The following is a 21,489-nucleotide window of genomic DNA, read 5'->3' as shown; positions in this document are numbered from 1 at the left end:
GCATTGACTTGGTGAAAAAAGTTAGAAGATCATGATCTCGAATGCATGCATATTGGAGAATAAGAGAGAAGCTGATCAAAACCAATTCACCAATATTAATAATATTAGCTAATTACATGAGGTTGCGATCAATTTATAAGCATCATACATAAATTATATAAGTGTCAATAAATGATTTTATGAATTAACCAAATTGAATACCTTTCTATTGAATCTAAAAAATTGGAACGGGCTGGATTTTATATAGAGAAATTATATTTGCAATCATAGAGTACGCAAGTACCGTACATTAATTCTTTTAAACAAAGTGAATAAATAAAATACTCGAGTGAAAAAAAAAATTAATTTTTTAATAATAAACCACACTCTTTTTCAAAAAGAGTACATGGTATTTATATAATTTATAATTATATTTAATATTACTTTTAGAGTATTGTTACATATAATACTGGTAGATACACGTAATCGTTTTGAAAATGAATAAAATTTATTATTAAAAAATTAATTTTTTATGTGAATCCAATTCATATTTAATTATTTAAAAAAAATACACAGTATTTACATAATATACTACTACAAATATTATTTATCCTTTATATATAATTCGACTTCAAACGTGATCATCGGGACAAAAAAGGAGCGGTGGTCGCGGCCCTAAAGATTTGATGAGAATGCGTGCATATTGTGCCAAGTGCAAAGACAGTATATAAAGCGTGGTCCCCCCCCCCCCCCCCCCGGGGCGGCGGCCACAGCCCATCCGGCCGCCCTCATGAAAACCGATCGAACTGCTTAGATATTTTCCTGATCATCATGACGATCCGTCGATCGATCTCAGTCGTAACTTAATTCGTTCAGAAAGCTGCCCATGGAGCCCTAGCTCCCTCGTATTCCTAGCTAGGTTTATAGCTAATCATCAATTGCAAGTGCATTTCAGGCCTACACATTTTCAGGGAAATACGAAGGGGAAACCAGAAATTAAAAAAAAAAAAAACAAAACAAAACTCAGCATGACAGCGATCGTAAGCCACTCAGAAAGCGACACGAGGAGATCCATTTTAAGAAAGGTGACGACGAGCTGATACTTCTGAACACTGTTTGAAAAGAATACTAGATTTTTACTACGTAAAAAATTATTTAATCCAACGTACGTAGCAATCTACCACGCGCTGTCATGTCTCCATCGGACGGCCCTCGTAGCTCGTACGTGCATGTGCTTTCTCATTTCAACTGTACTTCAACTTAAGAATGTGATTTCACACGCACCGTAAGCACGAGTGGGAGAGAACGTACCCATGTTAAGAAGAGTTTTACCATACGTCACATATTGCATAATTTTTTATTTTTTAAATTTTTTTTTAATTTTATTTTTTTAAAATTAATTAAATTCTTCTATCAATCATTCATATATTACATATTTAATAAGAAAAAAATTATAAAAATAATAAAAAGAATGGTGTGGTATATAAAACTTATGAATAGAATTTTTTTTTAAGAAATTAAAAATAAAATAAAAAATATAAAAATATAAATAAAGGAACGTATGAAACAAGATATAAACACCAACCCTAGGCTTCATTTCAATTTATGGAGTAGGTTGAAAAGCTGAGGTTAAAAGTCCCGACTGAAATAACCAGAGCTAGAAGGCAATCTATCTATCACAAAACTCTCTCTCTCTCTCTCTCTCTCTCGGGTTTTTTATCTGAATCCAACTTTCTCTTGTTTTTCATAAATTCGGTATGCAAAATTAAGAGAGAAGAACACTAAAACAAGGAAAAAGGAAAAGAAAGAGTTACAGGGAGAAAAAAAAAGGCTGTATATTTATATATAGGGAAAGAACAGGTTTTGGGATAATCAAGGATATGGGGAGGGGAAGAGTGGAGCTGAAGAGGATAGAGAACAAGATAAACAGGCAGGTCACGTTTGCAAAGAGGAGGAATGGGCTTCTCAAGAAAGCCTACGAGCTTTCAGTTCTCTGTGATGCTGAGGTAGCCCTCATTATCTTCTCCAACCGTGGCAAGCTCTATGAGTTCTGTAGCAGCGCTAGGTAAAATATGTACTGTTTGCTCTCTTTTGTCCCTATAGAGTACAGATCATCATGTGTAGGACCTGTTAATTTGCTTCTTCCTGTCTCATTGATTTTATTCCTGGATTTTGGATTTCATGTCTTCGTTCTTCTATATCTAAGGAAGCTTCCGTCAATTAGCGCACACACTACTACTGATCTACTCCCCCCACTGGCTGGCCTCTCTCCATCTTTAATTTTATATTTCTGTTATGTTTGAATGCTAGTTTCACGATTCTTTTCTGATTTTTGTTCTTTTCATTTTTGTCATTCATGTGATTTTTGAAGCCAAGTTTAGATGCTGATCGATCTGATCTAGCTTATATATAAGCACAACATACTTGTTTCTAATTATAAAATTTCTTTGAAGGGAAATATGCACTATGAGATCTGAAACATATTGGCAGCTTTCATCTGTCTGTTCATAAGGAGATCGTCATGTTCCGTATAATTTCTCTCCTCGACTCGCCTCTGATTATGTGTGTTTTTATGTGACGTAGTTTTCTCGGAACCCAACTGGATGTCAATTTAATTTAGACGTGCCATGATTTTGTTTTTGGTCTTGATTTTCTTATTAATTTATTTTTGCGTTATCCTTTATGAAGAGATCATCGAGTACTTACTAAACCTAGGTTCTCTTTAGTATTCCGGTACTGAAAATTGCTGTTGGCATCTGACATCGCATGAAGTTTAGGCTGTGTTTTGGTAAGTGAACTAGTTTTAAAATGTTTCACTTATATTCACAAATTATTTACTCCTTTTTTACTAGTCAGTAGTGTTCACAGATCATTAAAAATTACCTAACCGTCCAAACATAACCTCGCTAATTAATATATTACCCAGAAAAAGTTGATATTCAAAGACATCTCTAAATAACTCTCTTTTAATTGGTTTGAAAGCCTGAGAAATGTACCATCCTTAGTTTTGGGGTTGGTATATATGGCTAGGGAATTAAAATTCTTTCCTTCTCAAATTTCGTAACATTTATTATAAAAAAATTGTTTATTTGTGACCAATTATATTTAGCAAAATTACAATTTTCAGTTAAAATGAGTTTGTTTTCATCTTAAATAATCATTTTCGTTGCAAAAAATTAGTCAAAAATATCCATTTTTCTTGTAGATATATTGACGCATCTTTCAACGAAGCATCTGGTTAAATTATGGGTTAAGTTGTGCTCTTTTTAATAGATTAAGGTTGTTGTTTACCATTTTTTTTTTTATAGAAAAATACTCTTACTACAAAGAAATTATATAAAACTAATTCCACAAATTGATATCGTTTAATGTTATTTGTCATATTGTAAAGTAAATATGACGGATTACATGAAGTCGCGTCATTTTATAAGATTATTTTTATGTTATCACGTTGTGACTGTAGCATTGCTACTCCTATTTTTCATAACAAAGAATTGATTTTTTTTATTTTTTTTGGTTTCAAATTAACGTTTTAAAGGATATTGTTAGAATATATATATTTTTTTAATATTATTTTAGTTTTGAGATTTGAAAATGTTAAATTATTTATTATATTTTATTTGAAAGTTGGAAAAAGTTATAATAATTAGATGAGATGAATTGAGATCAATTCATTACCTGAACAAGGCCTGATTAAAAGTTCCATCTATAGCTAGCTAGGTTATTGCATGGAAATATAGGTTAGGATCAAGTCTAAGAGAGTCGTATTTATTAGATGTAGGATTTATGATCTCATGAATTAAATCTTAACATTTACTTGACTTAGATTAATTATGCATGCATGGAAGATTAATACTTATCAAAAAGATATTTATGGAGATACTAGTACCGAAGAAATATTCTAGCTAATTCTATCGGTTGGTTAAAAAAAAACAACGATAACATTGTTCATGGTAATTAGAATGCAGGAACAAACTAGCTAGGTATTGATATTTGTTAACGTTAAAGTAACATAATTATGATTTGAATATATATATATTTATATATATTTATATATATTTATAACTGATCCGTTTATTAACAAACTTTTTTTTATACGAAATAGATTTAATTTTATTCATGAAACTTGAAGTTACATATGTGACTGATAATTAAATACAGGGAAATACTCAGATCATAAGCCAAACTACTCATCTGCAAGGGGCTTTCCCTTACACAAATATTTTTATGATGGATATTATTTTAATTTCTATAAACTCTCTACTGATAATATGACCTTCTGAGATATGAGATTCTGTAAAAACAAAAATGTACATCCCGGTTTATTAACAAACTAAACATACTGCTAATGTAGAAAATTTTCACATCTGCCTACATGATAATATATATATATATATATATATATATATTGGTGTTTTGACTTTCTTTATGAATATAATCAGTCCTACATGAGTAAGTGATGTACTACAAACAAGATCGATCACTTTCATACGTTAAAAAAAGGGTTTAGTACTCAGGCACAACTAAAGATTAAGGTAAATTTGTACGTAGCATGATGATCCCTACCATCTCTAATTTAGAAATTTTTTTCCATTTGACACTATTAATGTGTGCTACTGAAACTTTTTTGTGGTTAATTATACATTACTTTTTAATTAGCATCGTTAACTGAATAAAGTGGATATATACGTACAACTATGACACACGATGTCCTTGATCTCTTAGAATCATATAAGATAAAAATCTTTAAAAAATTGCAAAAATCACGTACTCTCTTTCTAATCCCCTGGCAGTGGCTATCCTTTCGGCCATGCATGCTCTTCCCCTATGCCGCTTGTTATATGCTGCAGAAAGAATATTTGTTGTTACTAGGTTAATATTGTGTTTCGGATGTGATCAATATCCTCGTTATTAGTCCATGCATTGGCATTGTCCATCCACCATTAGAATATCCATTCACAATATTTTTTTTTAATTTATTGCACCGGGTTTCCAGGAACGCTTCCGAATAAACCCAGGGGTGCATAGGCCCTTGGCAAGGAGTTTCCCACAAGTGTATTTCGGATAATTTAAAGAAAAAATCTTCCAATCTAATGACCCCTTAAGATTGTTTGCACCTATTGGGGCTTAAACTTTAAGACATACTCCTAAATCAAGGCCTTTACTACTTGAGCCAACCCCTAGGGGTTCATTCACAATAATTATATATAGAGTGTACGTACGTGCTTTAATCATTTATTGTTAATAATCTAATCATTTTTAAAAATACTTTTTTCCAAATGTTCTATGTTAATTAACATTGAATGATAACCATTTCAACTTTAGGATTTCTACTATCAATAAATTTTAATTATAATCCTTCCTCAAACTTTGGATCTAAACCATTGGCCAAGGTACCAAGTGTCATTTGTTTTGGCTAAATTGACACTCACAACTCCTTGTTGTTGCTTGTCAAACTAGCTATTTCTTTAAATGTTCTACAAAAAATTATGTGTTTCTTCCCTCTTTGAAGACTTATATCTGCAACTCCTATTATCCTTGTCATTTTCTTCAAAACCCTTTGTCTGTCTCCGTAGTGAGAAAGTGAAACCTACATTGTGCACCTCGAAGTATCGTTGTTTTTTCAATTTATAGTTTAAATAATCAAATTTACTAGTTTATAGTACCCCAATATTCTGAAAATTTGAACACTTGGTTAACATATAGACATCAAGATTGTGTGATTTGAGTGGTTTTAAATTTTATTTGAGGCTGCTAGACCAAACTAATTTGCATATCATGGGAAGTGACTAGCTAGACACTCCAAATACAAACACGAGATTCTCAGCTCATCTCACTCTTAATTGACCATGACCCGTATGATTAGCATAATAGGGTGATCAGGCAATTTGAGAGGCACAAAAGTCGCACTTAGAACTAACCATGTTTTTGTGGAGCTTTCTTAAGATTATAGGTGATCATCTTCTCTTCGATTAGATAATCTGCACTAAATCTTAGGTCATCAATATCGGTTTGGATAATGAAATCACCCATCTATGCAGACCGATCGCATCTTGATTACATTAAAAGAGTAATATTATTTATCATCCTTTTATTATTTCTTTATGTTGCGTCAAGGCAAACAAATACTTATTACTTTTCTCTTATTTATCAATCATTTCACGCACCATCAGTAGCACTAAGTAGCTAGCTAAATTATGAAAGGAAACAAATTGTAAACCTTCCATGTGCTGTATTTCATCCAACAAAACATGAATTTCACAAGTGTAATTATATACAAACTAGAAAGAGCATTCCCAATGGGTTTTGTAAAACCAATATTTATGTAAAATTTGAAGGAAAGGAGCCCAAAAGTACCAGCCAATAGGTGATGTGTTTCTTATCTATTTTCAAGTTTTGTATGGTGTTGTAGTACATGTAGCATAGACTGTGCACAAATGTAAACATGTTTTAATTATTTTCTCTCTTTATGTAATTTTTCTCCCATAAAATCTTAAAAAATATAATATTTAAATGATATAGAGAATAAATAAATAAACTGATGTATGATACATTATAAAAGTTAGTATATAAAATAGAAAAATTGAGTTTTGATGATATATTTTAAAGGATAGGATGAATGAACTATAAGAAATGCTCTATGACCAATTTATTTATTTATTTTTTTATAAGTAAAAGATAAATATTATTGCTCAGAATATAATAAGCATGACCCGTGTACACAGGAAGTATACATAAGTTACCTAAATACATTCTATGCTCAAGGAATTAAAGATAAGAAATCATGGACATTGTCCCCATTTAGTACAATAGCAGAAAACCAAAGTATTAATTCCCAAAATTCCCATTTAAAGATATGACCAAAATTCCCATGTCATGTATAACCAAAAAGATGTCAAAGCACTAGGTTTTAGTCTTTTAGAAGTAAATATTACTGGATAGGAGCGAAAGGTCATCCATTGAATTTGAGGGCTTCATGTTGTTGCTCAAACTTAAGGGACCTTAATAATTAAGTGGAAAAGAGATTTAATATACATCCACGAAGTAATCCCTACAACATTTGAGCACTTCTTGCTACTTGAAAAATCTGAACAAGTGGAAATGATCCCGCTTGACACAATAAATGTATAAACAAAAGAATTTAGGCATAGGTTACTATTCTGCGCTCACCTAAATGTTGAGTGGGCGAATGAAGCTAGACAAGTCTTAAAGTTAAAGAACTCAACTTAGTAGCCATAGGCTACTATACATTTCACCAGATACCTGCAACAACCACGAACAGTAAGATGTGGGGAGGAATGTACCATGCTTGCAATCAGTTGGGGTCCTTTACAAGACCCCGCAATCATACTTTACATGCTCGAAGGAAATAAATAAAGAGTCTATCGTATGCTTGCACTGACAGTACTCATGATGCACCAAGCAAGCCAAGATCATAGGCGCGGTAGATAGATTGGCCTGAATCTTGGCCAGTATCTACCTACTATATATCTTTGCACTCACAATTCTCAACTTGTTGTGTCGTGCCATTGACATAGACATTAGACAATGAAAGTACCAATCCATGTAATATTTATTTATTTCTTTAGTTAATATTGGCGCTTGTGCAGTAGATGAAACATACTACCTTTTTTCCGCTCACAAGTGGAGACCGGGGGATGCATGCATGTTAAATGTCCAAAACAACTAGATTGATCATAATTTATGGCTTTGATTATGCATCCTTATTGGCTTTTTCTTTTTTATATTCTTCCAGCATGCTCAAAACGCTTGAAAGGTACCAAAAATGCAGCTATGGTGCGGTGGAAGTCAACAGACCTGCCAAGGAGCTCGAGGTACGTAGCTTAACTATTTTAATTTATATGCTTATGATTGGTATGTTGTTTCTCATATCCTGGTTGTCACGAAATATTGTAGCAGAGCAGTTACCGGGAGTACCTGAGATTGAAAGCTAGATTTGAGTCCTTGCAACAAACCCAGAGGTAAATACCATTTATTTTTATTCTCGAGTACTGTTGCTTCAAAAAATCTTCGAGTCGGGCATGCATATGTTGTTTATGAGCTAGCAGCTAGCCCAGCACTTGATCCGCCAGGCGAGGATGCATTAATTAATCACTAATTGAAACATTTCTCTGTATGGTTTTCCAGAAACCTTCTTGGGGAAGACCTGGGCCCATTAAACACAGATGACCTGGAGAAGCTTGAGCGCCAACTGGAGTCATCCTTAAAACAAGTTAGGTCCACTAAGGTAATTATCTACTTAAGCATGCACCACTAACCCATTAACAATTCCTTAATTGCTCTAGTATTAAACCTAATAATATTTGAATATCTAGTAGTAACCTGCGCTTAATTGAATTCATATGCACCTACACGCAGATTCATGAACTTACAGTTATTAAAGCAATAAAAATGTACGTTAGAACGATGCTTTGATCTGATCAATAGAGAAGTTTCGAACATAGAAGAGGCATATCATGTTTTTTAAGGAGGATAAAGGTACTGTTAGTCCAGATTTAGCTCTTTAATTCTATTTTAACATAGAAAAAGAATTGTGTCGATTGGTTGATCTAACATCGTTGACGTTCTCAAAAATCACGTGTCATATATGCATGAGCCGTGGTTGGTTACTTTGCATAAGCTTATTTGGTTTGCTGATTGTATTCCTAATTACCATGCGTTAATTATTTTGTCACCGCACGTCGGGCCATTCATAGAAATCTAATTTGTATATACTTATAACAAAAATTCCATGTGTATCACTTTTGTGTATTTTTTATACATTTTATTAATGTGATTGGCTGTGTTAGTACATTTTTTAATATAAAATAATTATTTTGACCAATCATATAAGTGAAATGCTTAAAAATATACAAAAGTAACTATATGTAACAGAAATACTCTACTTATAATAAATAACTAGCCCTTTGTTAGGGCTGAAAAACCGATCGATCCATGTTGTTCTGGCCCAAAACAGACACCGACCGACTGGCACAAGGGTTTGGTCTATACTTACAAACTCCTCTGAAACTAACTAGATGTGCTCATTACAAGTGCCTCCAGCTAACCATCTTATTAGGTGAACCAAAACTTCCAGGAGTCGTAGGGCTTCCTAGTAGTACTGATGTTTTATGCTGATGCTTGCTGCGGTGTGCTTACTATGTAATTGCTGTGTTATGAGTTTTCTGGTTTGGTGTTTGGTTAGTTGCCTTTGGTTACTAGCTAGGCTAGCTGTAGGAGCTGTCGCTATAATCACACATAGATGGCTACCCTCTTGGTCTCCTTGAAGAAGGGTTTACATTATGTTTAAAATTCACTATTTGCATTCTGTTGAAAAGTGAATGGACAATATTGGAAGCAGATTGATGAAAAAGTATAACTTATTTTTTTACTTAAAACAATTTCGTCTATTGATTTTTCAAACTGCATGAAGTATCCAGGATGTAAGCCAAACCCTTTCTAGTTTATCTATCAAAAGAGCATGCGTGGTAGCTTCACGTGAAAAGTGGAAGAAAGTAGAGTTAAGATCCTCTCTAATTTTCTTATGAAATTGGATAGTCTACTTTTTAAAAGAGGTCATATATATAGTTAGACACAGCGTTAAATGTTCATGTGAGAATTATATCGATACTGCTTGAAAATCTTATGGAAAGGAACCATATTCAACAAAACATGACTCACAAAATCCAAAGTACCACAAATACAGTGCAACAACTGCATGATCTCTCTCCCAGTTATACTAATTACATTTCATGCGAATTTCTCGATACCTTTTTATCTCTTGTCGCAATGTAGACTAGGAATCAGGCAAATAACAAGAGCCAGCCAATCAAATAATATAAAAAGTGAACCAAAGTACCGGTTTTTAAGAAATTTAATCCCACGTGATGGCCGTAGAAGTAAGGAATAACCACACCACACGAACATCATGCGTAACATCTCTCGATCACTCGTTTTCGACAGAAAACACGTTATTATGTCATACATATATATTATATATATATATGGGAAATTAGATGAGCTTTCCTAAAAAATCACATCTTGTTCTGATTTCTAAAATATTTCTGAAGTTGAAGTATGTACATTTCCAGTGTCAATTGAGTGGAGCTCGCTGACATTATTTCTAATTTTCTTTGCAGACGCAGTATATGCTAGACCAGCTTTCTGATCTCCAAAATAAGGTACGCAGATATGGAACAAAAATGATAGTAATCCTCTTTACTTTGCTTCTAATATTAACAAGCTTCTGGTTAAGTACAGGAACAACTATTACTGGAATCAAACAGAGCTTTGACGATCAAGGTAATAACTGTCTGGTTCATTTTCATCATGAATGGTTGCGCTTGTTCCCCAGCGTTCAATTAATTAAGCTGCATCATGAGTATGTGGAAGGAGCACTCTCTGCATGATTTGCTTCTTCACTTCTTTCTTCAGCTTGCGTTCGCGGAGATGATCTTTTTCACGAGTCATTTGAAAGTTAATTTAATGAATTGCGTAGACATTGAAGGCTCTATCATCTTTTTCCGTCATTCCTTTTTAATTTGCCTTACCCCTTCATGAGTATACATCCAAGTTTGATTTTGGGAGAATTTCTTGGATTTCTAAGAATGAAAGACGAAAACTTTCGGGAAAAACCATTACATTGCAGGAATATACTTGCTCACTTTTCACTTGCCATGCCAGCATATATGTCATTACTGTGAGTACTTACCCTGTTCTTCAACAGACACTTCTGCTTTACTGTCCAGCCTTATAATATCCTGGTCAATAATGGCAGCTACTATCCTAGAGTACTGCTATTGTGTATTTAAATATTCCCTGATATCATTCGATTGTTGACCACATGACATATATGCTTTAAAATTTCTTTCTTGGCAGCTGGATGAGATTTGTTCAAGAAATCACCTTCGACAATCATGGGAAGGCGGGGAGCAAAGCTACTCATATGGTCCTCAAAATCCTCAAACTCAGGGGTTCTTCCAGCCCATAGCTTGCAATCCTACATTGCAGATGGGGTAAATGTTCAAATTAAAACCATAATAATTAGTACTACTCAATTCATTTCAACATCAAAATTATTCACTATATTTATATATTCTGCATGTCATCAATTCCTTTCTGGACATGCACAGGTATAATGCATCTGGTTCAGAGCAAATAAATGCAACAAGCCATGCCCAACAAATCAATGGGTTTATCCCAGGATGGATGCTCTAATTAGTTGAATGTGCCAAGTATTTGCTTGGTGTTGGCAATATCTAAATGGTTTGATCGGCATTTGTAGTCCATATTGACATAAAAACAGCACCGACCGATTTTCTAAGCATTATGGAACTCTTAGCCACGAGCCAAACTCAAAGGCATGTATGGTGTTTATATATAATGTTCCGAAAACCCCAATATATGTCCGGGCCGGAGTCGAGATATTATTTTGGTTTTAAGACGGGTCATTACCATAAGGCTGTGGTTTCAGCTATACTACTTAAAAGTTTGCTGATCTTGATATATAGTTTTGAGTAATCTTAAGAAGAGTTACTTTTGCGTATTTACTATGCACTCCACTGATATGATTGGCTGCATCATTTTTTTTTTTAATACTCAACCAATCATATTAATGGAGTGCACAAAAAAATACGTAAAAATGACTATATATAAAATTTTTATATAATTTTTAAATTATTATATTTTCAATCCACATCACTAATTAGAATGTTGAATATTTGTTATGAATGTTTGCATATTAAGAAACAAATATCAATGCATGGATATGCCTAAAAAATGAAGTGTAGCGCACTATATTTGCCCAAGTGAGGTCTGGAACCAGGACATTCTCAAGTACAAGAACAGCCCAAGCCTAGTTTTCTGCACTATTTTCACCGTATAGGCCCAGAAGAATAAAGCTTTAAAGCGTGCCATTTGCTTAACTTTTTCGGTTCGTCATGTTTTGGAATTAAAGAATAAGATTATTCTACAACATCTAAACATCATTATACCAAAAAAACAAAAACAAAAACAAAAACCTTAATATATATCAACATATTTTTATCTTAACTTCTATAACATTGTTTTGTGGCTTAATTTCCATATATGCCATTTGCCTCCTACATAAATGTCTCTCTCTTAAGAGATTAGGAATTTCAATAGTTTCTTATATATATATATATATATATATATATATATATATATGTGTAAGTTAGAAAAATATAAAAGATGAAAAAAAAAAATTAAAACCGTTAGATTGTAAAGTTGCCTTGGCAAATTAAACCTGAATTACCGAATTTAAAAAAAAAAAAAAAAAAAAAAAAAAACTAATTAATTACGGGTGTGAGAAAAGACACAAAGCCGGACATGGCGCCAAGAGCACGGAACAGAAGTTTGGCAAGCATATGTGTCGCATGAAGGCATGCGACACGTCCATATCACTGACGCGTGGCATGTCCATATGATCACATCGAAGAACTATAGTCTATCTACATTTTGCTCTATTTACTAGACCTCTGCAAACAGAATGAACAGCCCCTCACTTTTTGCTGAATGAACAGCCCACCCCCTCGTGAATCTAACGCAAATAATCCTACGCCTTCAATTAATTAATCGTAAATATATTTATATTTATGCGTGGAATATTCATATTCTGATATTATTCAATAATTATTGTCAAAATAGGTCTAATTATGTATTGTTTCTCCAACCCACTTGCAATATTATTCAATAAAAAAGGGAAATATTACGGATGACCGTACTGATTATTACATTTTTTTTTGTAAGCCTTCTCATTTAGGAGTAGAAAAATAAATAAATTAAAAAAGAATTTTATTATATATAATTACTTTTATATATTTTTTATGTATTTTATTAATATAATTAATCAAAACAATTATTTTATATTAAAAAATAAATTAATTAATTATATTAGTAAAGTGTAATTGTATATGAAATTTTTAAAAAATAAATTAAAAAAAATAAAGAAAATAAAGTGACAGGCCCCCTACACTGCTGGGCTATCCTCAAAGCAACACGCGATGTACAGTACTAGTCGTCGGCCTCCACTAAAGCCAGGAAGTGACAGGCAGGGCTTACCTCATCCTTTAGTGATATTAATTAGTAATCATGACAAACTTAAATAATTTGTTAATTAAGACGATTGATCTTGATGGTCACTCAGTGACAAAATCAATATTCTATCTTTAGAATTAGAAATTAAGAAATTGACAGATGGATCGAGATGGGAATTAGACAAAGGGGTACTATAATTAGAATGGTCTTCCAATCTTCTCTTTCATGCCTATTTTGGATATCAATCCTTCATATATATCTAATTAAGGATGCATTACTTAATTCGTGTAACTTGGGGTGTACTTATAATATACATTGATAGCCAGCTACACATGACTTCTTTTCTAGCTACCACTCAAAACTTTACTTTCTCTTATTTTATAATTCTTCTTTCCCTTAAACATGTGTCTGTCTTAAAGTCATTCACTTGACCCACCGCACGTACGCGTGGAGTCTCATGATCTATTTTTGTAGGCAATAGGCATCATCAATGCATGATGAAATTGCAATTGTATTTTTTTTTTCTTTATTTTTTTGAACATTTTTAAATATTTACAACATTTAAAAAAAAAAAGTTATAAATTTGCTAATAATCATTTTTAAGGAGCACCTTTGGCCGTGTGCATACAAGTATTTTCCTTTTATGAAAGGGGGAGGGGCCGGCCGGGTAAAAAGCCTTTGGTTAATTCCGCTGACGAACACCACCATTCCCTGCAGTGGGAGTCCTATATATTATAATTAAGACATGTCATCATTGATCATGGTACGCATGAATTAAGCAATCCATCGATCGAGTAGAATCTAAGGCCGGGCGTGTCACGACTTGTGAGATCGATCAGATGCACGTAAGAAAGATGCCCGCGGGGGCTCCCCCAAACTCTAGCCTCATGGCTATTTGTATCTTAAAAGATAAGAGCCGCAAATATAACAAGATTTTATAAAAGTAAATTTATAAACTAACTTACATATATAGTTTAATATGATAGTTAAATCTATTTTATATTAACAAAATTTTTATAATTTAACGTATCATATTAAATCAAATTAATTTATGAATTTATTTTTATATATATAATCTTTTAATAATTAAAACATTTCTATTTTTATAAAATATTATTCATACATATATATATATATACCCCTTTAATTTATATTTTTGATGGGTGGTTTGTCATGATATGTGTAAATGGTCTCTCCACAATTCATGCAACTAGTCGATTCACGAGGATGGCAAAGGAAATATTGTTTTGAAGTACTTGAAATATTAATGGGAGGTTGCAGACCAATTGGTCCCCAGCAGTTCTCTATTAAGGAGACTGAGATGCATAAATTTTGGATAGAAAGAAAAATATTCTGAGGAGTAGTACTAACGGGACCACTTTTTTATAATAAAATTTAAGCCTAAAATGGTACGTAACAGCTTATAACAAACAAATCCATCCCATTTATCAACACTTGTAGTAGTACTGGACCACAAGAGCATATCTTCGTTACCACGATATCATGAATCCTTTCTTTTTTGTTTTATTTCTTTTTATTTTGTACGTTGGCCTTTCGTTCTTGCTTTGGCCGAGCAAGGCCGAATCCTGCGCTATCTAGCTCAACAATATATATTGTATATCCTCCTTGATCATATAATTCCACTTTACTTTAGCTGCCCAAAAGTAAGAAGAACCTGTCCTTGTAAACCTTTTGTTTTGCTAATTATTAATTAGCTGCTTGGCGTTTTTGATCTGATCTTGGTTTTATCAACAACGTTCTGAGGTTTTTATTTGTGAAAATCGATATCCTGGATTCGAGAATTCTAGCCCTTAGCTAGGTGTACGTGCATCGAATTTCTGACCTGGCTAATAGATCATCGATCACTTGATCAAGGTTGGAAAAAAATAGCTAGGGTCATCAATATTAAGGAATTACGATTATAAATAGATCAGATCATGCATCGATTGTGTAATTTCAAGAAAGTGGAGGTACGTGGTAGAGGTTCTCTGATCGTACACAAAGTTCTGATACATGAATATGAGTATTACTCACTGATAGCTAGATCATCAATATTTATAGAAATTAACCCACCAAAATATGTATATATATGTAGTAAATCTAACACACTCAAGAGAAACATCTACTACCTGGCGTAGTACTTTAATTAGATCAGTACTCGAGCTCTCCATGCCAGTTCTAATTAATTTCATAAACCTTTTATATGTATCTTGACAAGTTAAATAACTACCTTATAATGTTAATTTAGATAAGTTGCCTACGAAAATATGAGGCTGTCGGAATGTGTTGGATCATCTAGTTGAGAGATTACTTACTGCACTTTTGAATTATGTGCATGACGTTGGTTGATGCTACCAGCATGTTGCAACAAGTTGGTTCTATTGAATATTAATAATGCAGTTTGGTATAATGTGTGACTGGTTCATAAAGTACTATTATCAGATAGAAAACGGGTGGAGATCAATACACGAGTTGGGTTTTGCTTTTTTCGCTCTCAAAACCTTGATTCTCCTAGTAAGGGTGAAAACCGACTATTTCGGTTCGGTTTCGATTTCTATTTAGGTCCAAAACTGAAACTAAACCAACAACTTATATACATGGATAAAACCAACTAAAATTGGCCGAGAAAGAGGGAGAAAACCGACGACATCAATTTCAGAGTGATCCAAGTAGGTCATCAGTGTCCCTTCAGCATCATGAATGGTTCGAAACTAGAAATTGGATGTCTGACCATGTGATGAGAGAGAGAGAGAGAGAGAGAGAGAGAGAGAGAGAGAGAGAGAGAGAGAGAGAGTTGGGAGAAGAAGAAGAAGAAAAAGAAGGGGTTGGACCGTTGGGGGCTATTAAACCCTAAATTTAAACGATGCCATTTACCCAACAACATCGTTTCATTCTAATTTTTTTTTTTAAATAATATGTGTAAAACGATGCCATATTACTTAAATTAAACAACGTCATTATACCTAAGATTATATATATATATAATTGGCTGGTTGGGCAGTGATGAGTGTATGAAAATGCACTCTAAATACCATATTATTGAACTAAAATGTTAAAATATAAATAGAAATCATATGAATTAATGTGTATTCTTGAATTGAGTTTTTATTTATTTTGAGATATTAGTATACTACTAAGCAAATTTTTATGTTTAATTTCAGAATCTATAAAAGAGAAAGTTAAAACTCAATCAAATTCAAATGAGAAATTTCAAGTGGGCTAGACGTTGGAACAAGCTAAGAACTTTCATTAAGTATAGGACTCTTCAAATAAGGATAATGATGGGATTTGAGAGTAATTTGGATTAAGAAAAAAAATAGTGGAACTGAACGTGGTTCAAACTAAAACCAAACCGGTCGATGTCGATTTCAACTTATTTCTACCTTCGGCTGACAGCCAGTTTCATACTCTGGCAACTGTTCCACGTCCATGCTAGCCTAGTGCCTTGATCTCCAATCGCCACCACCTCTTTGAATTGTTGTCTTCATAGTCTTAATTATCAAGCTATTGGATTTGGATGGACAACCTTTGGCATCGATCTCGTCTACATATGTAGCTTAGGTCTTGGACAACATTTTTTTGGGTTTTATGATTTAAAAAATCCAAGTTTGATTTTTAAAACTTTGATCTGGCTTTGACATTCTAATTTTGTTGTTTTGTTCGTATTGGTTTTTGCCATCTTTTGTTTGCGTTATGAATTGTTATGCAATCTAGCTCTTCATGATGACTAGTTTTATAGTACGTAGGACAGGTGAGGGAAATTCTTTATGGGGTAGGGACGGGACGGGCGGGGTAATGTATATATATATATATATATGAAAAATATTAGTAGAGCCCATCAAACTTATTGCTTGATTATTTTAATTTTTCTTAATTATTATTTTTGACATAATAGTTAAGAAAATAACTATTAGTGAAGTTCGATATTTTTTTTTTCTTAATGATTAAGGATGTTAACAAAATGATAAAAAGAAAATAAAAGAAAACAAATTAAATACAATAGAGGGCAACCCTGCAGTAACCGCTGGGTGGCCGGCTAGCATGATACATATATATATATATGAGCAATGCTACATACAGTTGTGGAATTACAAACGCCGAGCAATCGCTTTGAAAAAGAGTGGGGTCCACGATTAAAAAGTTAGTTTTTTTTTTTCATGTGGGTTCCATATTAATTTATTTTTTTCAAAACGACTGCACGCGGCTTACACAACCACGACTGCAAATATCATTTCTCTCTCTATATATATATAAATAGTTCCCCATATAGTTCCCCCGCTTGGGGCGAGGGCAGGAATGGAGATAGTACAAACCCCTTTCCATATATATAAAACTGGCAGTAGCATCCCTACCAATTTGTTCATAAGCTCAAGTTTAGCATATATATCACGTTAAGCAGACATTGTGCGTACCATTGCTTTGGTAAGATTAATTCTTTGTTGGACAAGTAATTCTTATCGCATGCGCAAGCAAACTTAACAATCAACCTTTAATATGACAAAAGGCTACGTGTAATTGCTGTCAATTATTTTAATTAAGACCTACTTAAAAGGAAATTAGATAAAGTTAATTAGCTTACTCCATAAGCTTATATATATGTGGAATCAATTCATATACATGTAGATTCCATGAAGATGATTATTCGTTGATTGTGTTATTATCCTTTTTTTTTTTTTTTTTTTTTTGCAATTAAAAATAAACTACAATAATTTCTACGGTAGTAGTTTTGTTCTAGATCAACCGTCGGTAGCCGGCATGATCACGACACACTAGCTAGTCGAAATTGAATCAATTGCTTCATGACCTATATTAATCCTGATCTATACAACTCGACCATCATAGTGTTAATTAATTAATTTGTCACGTAACAAATATAATTCAGAAAGACTGAAATAATAGATTTCAAAAATCGATCTAGAGCTATAATAAGTTTATTCTTTCATGCAATATGACTGATCATGAGGTCTCCCTGCGCGCCCTTATATACGGCTGCAGTAGTAGTGCTACACTACTACTTTATGCTATCTTTCTGCATAAGCACACGAAGAAAAGAGATTGACAAGGACAAATCATATGGATCTCCAAATAAATCTAACATCAGATCTAAATATCTTAACAACTTTAAACCCAAAAAGTAGACTCACGGCCGGGCAAGCACAAGCCGGCCTTCTAGCCACCACGAACGGTCAACCTCCAAACGACACCCAAATATGCACATGATAATTCCGACCAAAAACCACACCACAGCCTGATGATCCATCTTTACTTGTGACAGATTCAACCCCAAATCCATCTTTATAAACATATATACGGTCGGACTTGATCTAGCCACAGTACGATAACCACACACAGTCCATAGAAACCCCACATCCATAAATTAAGCACACCGCCAATACCTAGCCTGCACATACCTGCCGCAGAAACCCTGCCAGATCTGCCAGCTCGGAACTCCGCCACCCCCCCCCCCCCCTTCTCTCTCTTCTCTCCCTCCCCCCTTCCTTCCCACAAGCGGAACCACAGATCTTCCACAGAAGAAAATCTTCCTCAGATTCGACAGGCAAGGAGAAAGGTTCTTTTCTGTAGTAGCGATTTTGTCTAAAACTATTGTAAAATTAGTATATAGTAGCAGTTTTTAGGGAAATAGTTTTTAAAGGTTTAAATTTTAATTTCTATATGGTTTAAATATACTGTTAAAGCTACACTTCAATGGCGCTAGCTGATTTTTGTTTAAAACTGTTACTAAATATATTGTTAGCAGCGGGTTCGTGTGAAAAGTAGGGCGAAAATTCTTCGCTTATTACCCTCGCCGATCGACGCGGACGCTCCTCCCGTCTCTCTCTCTCTCTCTCTCTCTCTCTCTCTCTCTCTCTCTCTCTCTCTCTCTCTCTCTCTCTCTCTCTCTCTCTCTCTCTCTCTCTCTCTCTCTCTCATTAATATGCAATCGCCATATTCAGTATTCACCAAATTAGTCCCCAAGGAGGCACATGGGAAGGTCCAATTCATGCTCGCCAAGACCAAAGAGCATAAGCTAGCTAAGGTTGCCCTAAGGAGTTCCGTCAAACCCTAGTTGTCTTGATCTCTTTCCTTTTCTTTTTTTTTTTTTCTTTTTTTTTGTCCTTATTAATTTATTGATAGCTTAAGTTTGGTTGCAGCTTGGTTCCCCAGGGAACCCCAGAATCTGTCTTCTCTCATGATTTATTTTATTTTTTGATAGCTTGTGTTTGGTTGCTTCGTGAAACCTGGGACAACATTTATAGACGATTGGCGTATTCTCCTTCGACCACATCGATGAGCACTGTTGGATTTCCCAGGCGAAGATGGCGACGTTTAGGTCAGGTTAGGCAACGGGGACCGCAACACGTTCCGTTCATGAGCCTTTTCCCACGTGATCAAGATTTTCAGAAGAATATTAATTGATCAGTGACATCTAGCTAGGTTTGATTATTTCTGTTTTGCATTGTGGCGCATTATTATTTTTAGTTAAATGGGTTATTCTTTGGAAGACCGGATTTGCAGCAATATATATAAAATTTCATGATCAGCTATATATTGCGGGTTCGTTGGGGCCCCATCTCTCAACATTACGCCCGATTGGTATATATAGCTTGTTAATGTTTTGCAGTACTTTTAGCATCCAAGGCAGGATCAGGTACTTTTTCCCACCGATTTCATGCCTTTTGGGAAAAATCAGTCTTTGTTGTAGTGAGCACGCAATATATATATACATAGAGTTTCATATATAGCAGAGTGAACTGTGAAGTGCTTACATACGCTTCCAGCTTAGTGTTGATCGGCCATGGAAACTGTACGTAATCTGAATTTATATATATATATATAGGGAAATATATAATTAAAAAATAAAACAAGACATTAATTATATATATATCTGTTTTTTTGGTCGTCTAATAACTGTAGTACGTACGTACTTGACTGCGGCAATTAATATATTGTTATAAATAGTACTAATTAATTATAATTAAAAAAAAAACCTTCTACTATATATATAATTACCAATTAGCTACTATTTTTCATGATATAAAGTATATAAAGTCAAAACCAATTTCCGGTAATTTGACAAGACATAAGAAGACTGAGAATTAGGACATTGCGCCAAGCAGATCAAAAGTAAATGTGCCAAAACTAAATAGGTTGTACTCATGATGATATTCAGATATTACTGGTGGAGGATATCCCACGCTACATTAATGCACTCTAGTCGATCCTAATAAGACTTTTTTCTACCAAGTGATCGATCGAAAACTATATATAATTAAAAAACCTACCAAAAAGAAAGATCAGTTTGTTTGCTTAATTGATCTCTGACTTGATTCCACCTATTTGTACGAAGACGAGAATTTTGTCTATGTAAATGAATTGAATTGAGTGTTAATGAACTTTGTTACTTTATGATCTCTAGATCAACTGGATCGATCAGATATGTTTAGAGAGAAGGTTATGAGTGTTGATCGATCTATAATGTAATTAAGAAGCATATATAGTATCCGATTAATTCTACGTTTATTATTTCGAGAAAAAAATATATTCGTTATCCATTTTCTCATTATGTCATTATGTGATATTAGATTATAGATTCATAAGTGAAATATAATAAATAATCTACAACCATCTAATGTCACATTATGGGATGATGAGAAGATGATAAGTAACATTACTCTATTTCAAACACTAAAATTGATTAGTTTTTCTAAACTTGTTTTCGGTCATATTAAGGAAGACGCAAAGCATGATCTGGTGACAGCCAAGAGATAACAAAAGCAACAATTATGCCCCAAGATTTGTGCTAGACTTTATTCTAGGATCCGGATTTGATATTGTATTAAATACTCTGTTTTTGGAATGATGTTTTTAATGCTCTGTAAATAGGATTGTAAATTCCTAATATAGCTAAGTGAGGTCTGTATAAATATTTACTATCAATAGAAAATATGCGTGGGTCAAATTTCCAAAAACCTTGTAGTGTAAATTCGTTTCATGGTATCCAGAGAGCCAGCACTCTAACGAGAATTTTTTTTTTCCTTCCAATGGCTGCTATTGTTGGTTCTTCCTCTGATAATCCTATCATCACAATCAATGCCGCCACCACCATCAATGAGAAACTTACCCCTGCTACCTTCCCTCAATGGAAAGCCCAGTTTGAAGCACTACTCATCGGTTATGATTTGATCGATTTTGTCACTGGCAAGCGTAAATGTCCTGCCATTGATGAAACTCAGTCCGCCTCTTCCAAAGCTGCGAATTCCCACTGGATTCGTCAAGACAAACTCATTCTTCACACCATTCTTGCTTCCACCTCAACAACCATCACCCCACTCCTTGCATCTTGCAAAACCTCTCATGCGGCCTGGACAGCTCTCACCCGTCTCTATGCGGGAAAATCTCGAACCCGTGCCATGCAACTCAAGGAAGATCTAACCTTGAGTAACCGTGGCACTC

General features: G+C 33.9%; 1 protein-coding gene and 1 long non-coding RNA gene across 3 annotated transcripts; both read left to right on the top strand.

The window, feature by feature from the left end:
• The first annotated feature begins 1,583 nt into the window (after positions 1-1,583).
• On the top strand, positions 1,584-11,499 carry LOC122303016 (agamous-like MADS-box protein MADS2). 2 transcript variants are annotated; one of them, XM_043114544.1, is made up of 8 exons: positions 1,584-2,044; positions 7,736-7,814; positions 7,897-7,961; positions 8,128-8,227; positions 10,119-10,160; positions 10,240-10,281; positions 10,858-10,994; positions 11,112-11,499. In XM_043114544.1, the coding sequence occupies exons 1-8, from the start codon at positions 1,860-1,862 to the stop codon at positions 11,194-11,196; spliced, it is 735 nt and encodes a 244-aa protein (XP_042970478.1). In that variant the 5' UTR covers positions 1,584-1,859; the 3' UTR covers positions 11,197-11,499. The 2 variants fall into 2 exon arrangements, with proteins under 2 accessions (XP_042970478.1, XP_042970479.1); XM_043114545.1 differs by having other exon boundaries at positions 1,585-2,044; positions 7,900-7,961.
• A 6,497-nt stretch (positions 11,500-17,996) lies between these two features.
• Positions 17,997-19,582, top strand: LOC122303931. The gene is made up of 2 exons (XR_006240858.1): positions 17,997-18,604; positions 19,250-19,582. It is a non-coding gene; the product is annotated as an uncharacterized LOC122303931 (long non-coding RNA).
• The last annotated feature ends 1,907 nt before the right edge of the window (positions 19,583-21,489 follow it).

This window comes from Carya illinoinensis, chromosome 3 (assembly GCF_018687715.1).
Source record: "Carya illinoinensis cultivar Pawnee chromosome 3, C.illinoinensisPawnee_v1, whole genome shotgun sequence".
NCBI classification, from domain to species: Eukaryota; Viridiplantae; Streptophyta; class Magnoliopsida; order Fagales; family Juglandaceae; genus Carya; species Carya illinoinensis.
Note: the sequence above shows the minus strand (reverse complement) of the source record. Positions and strands in the feature narration are given on the sequence as shown.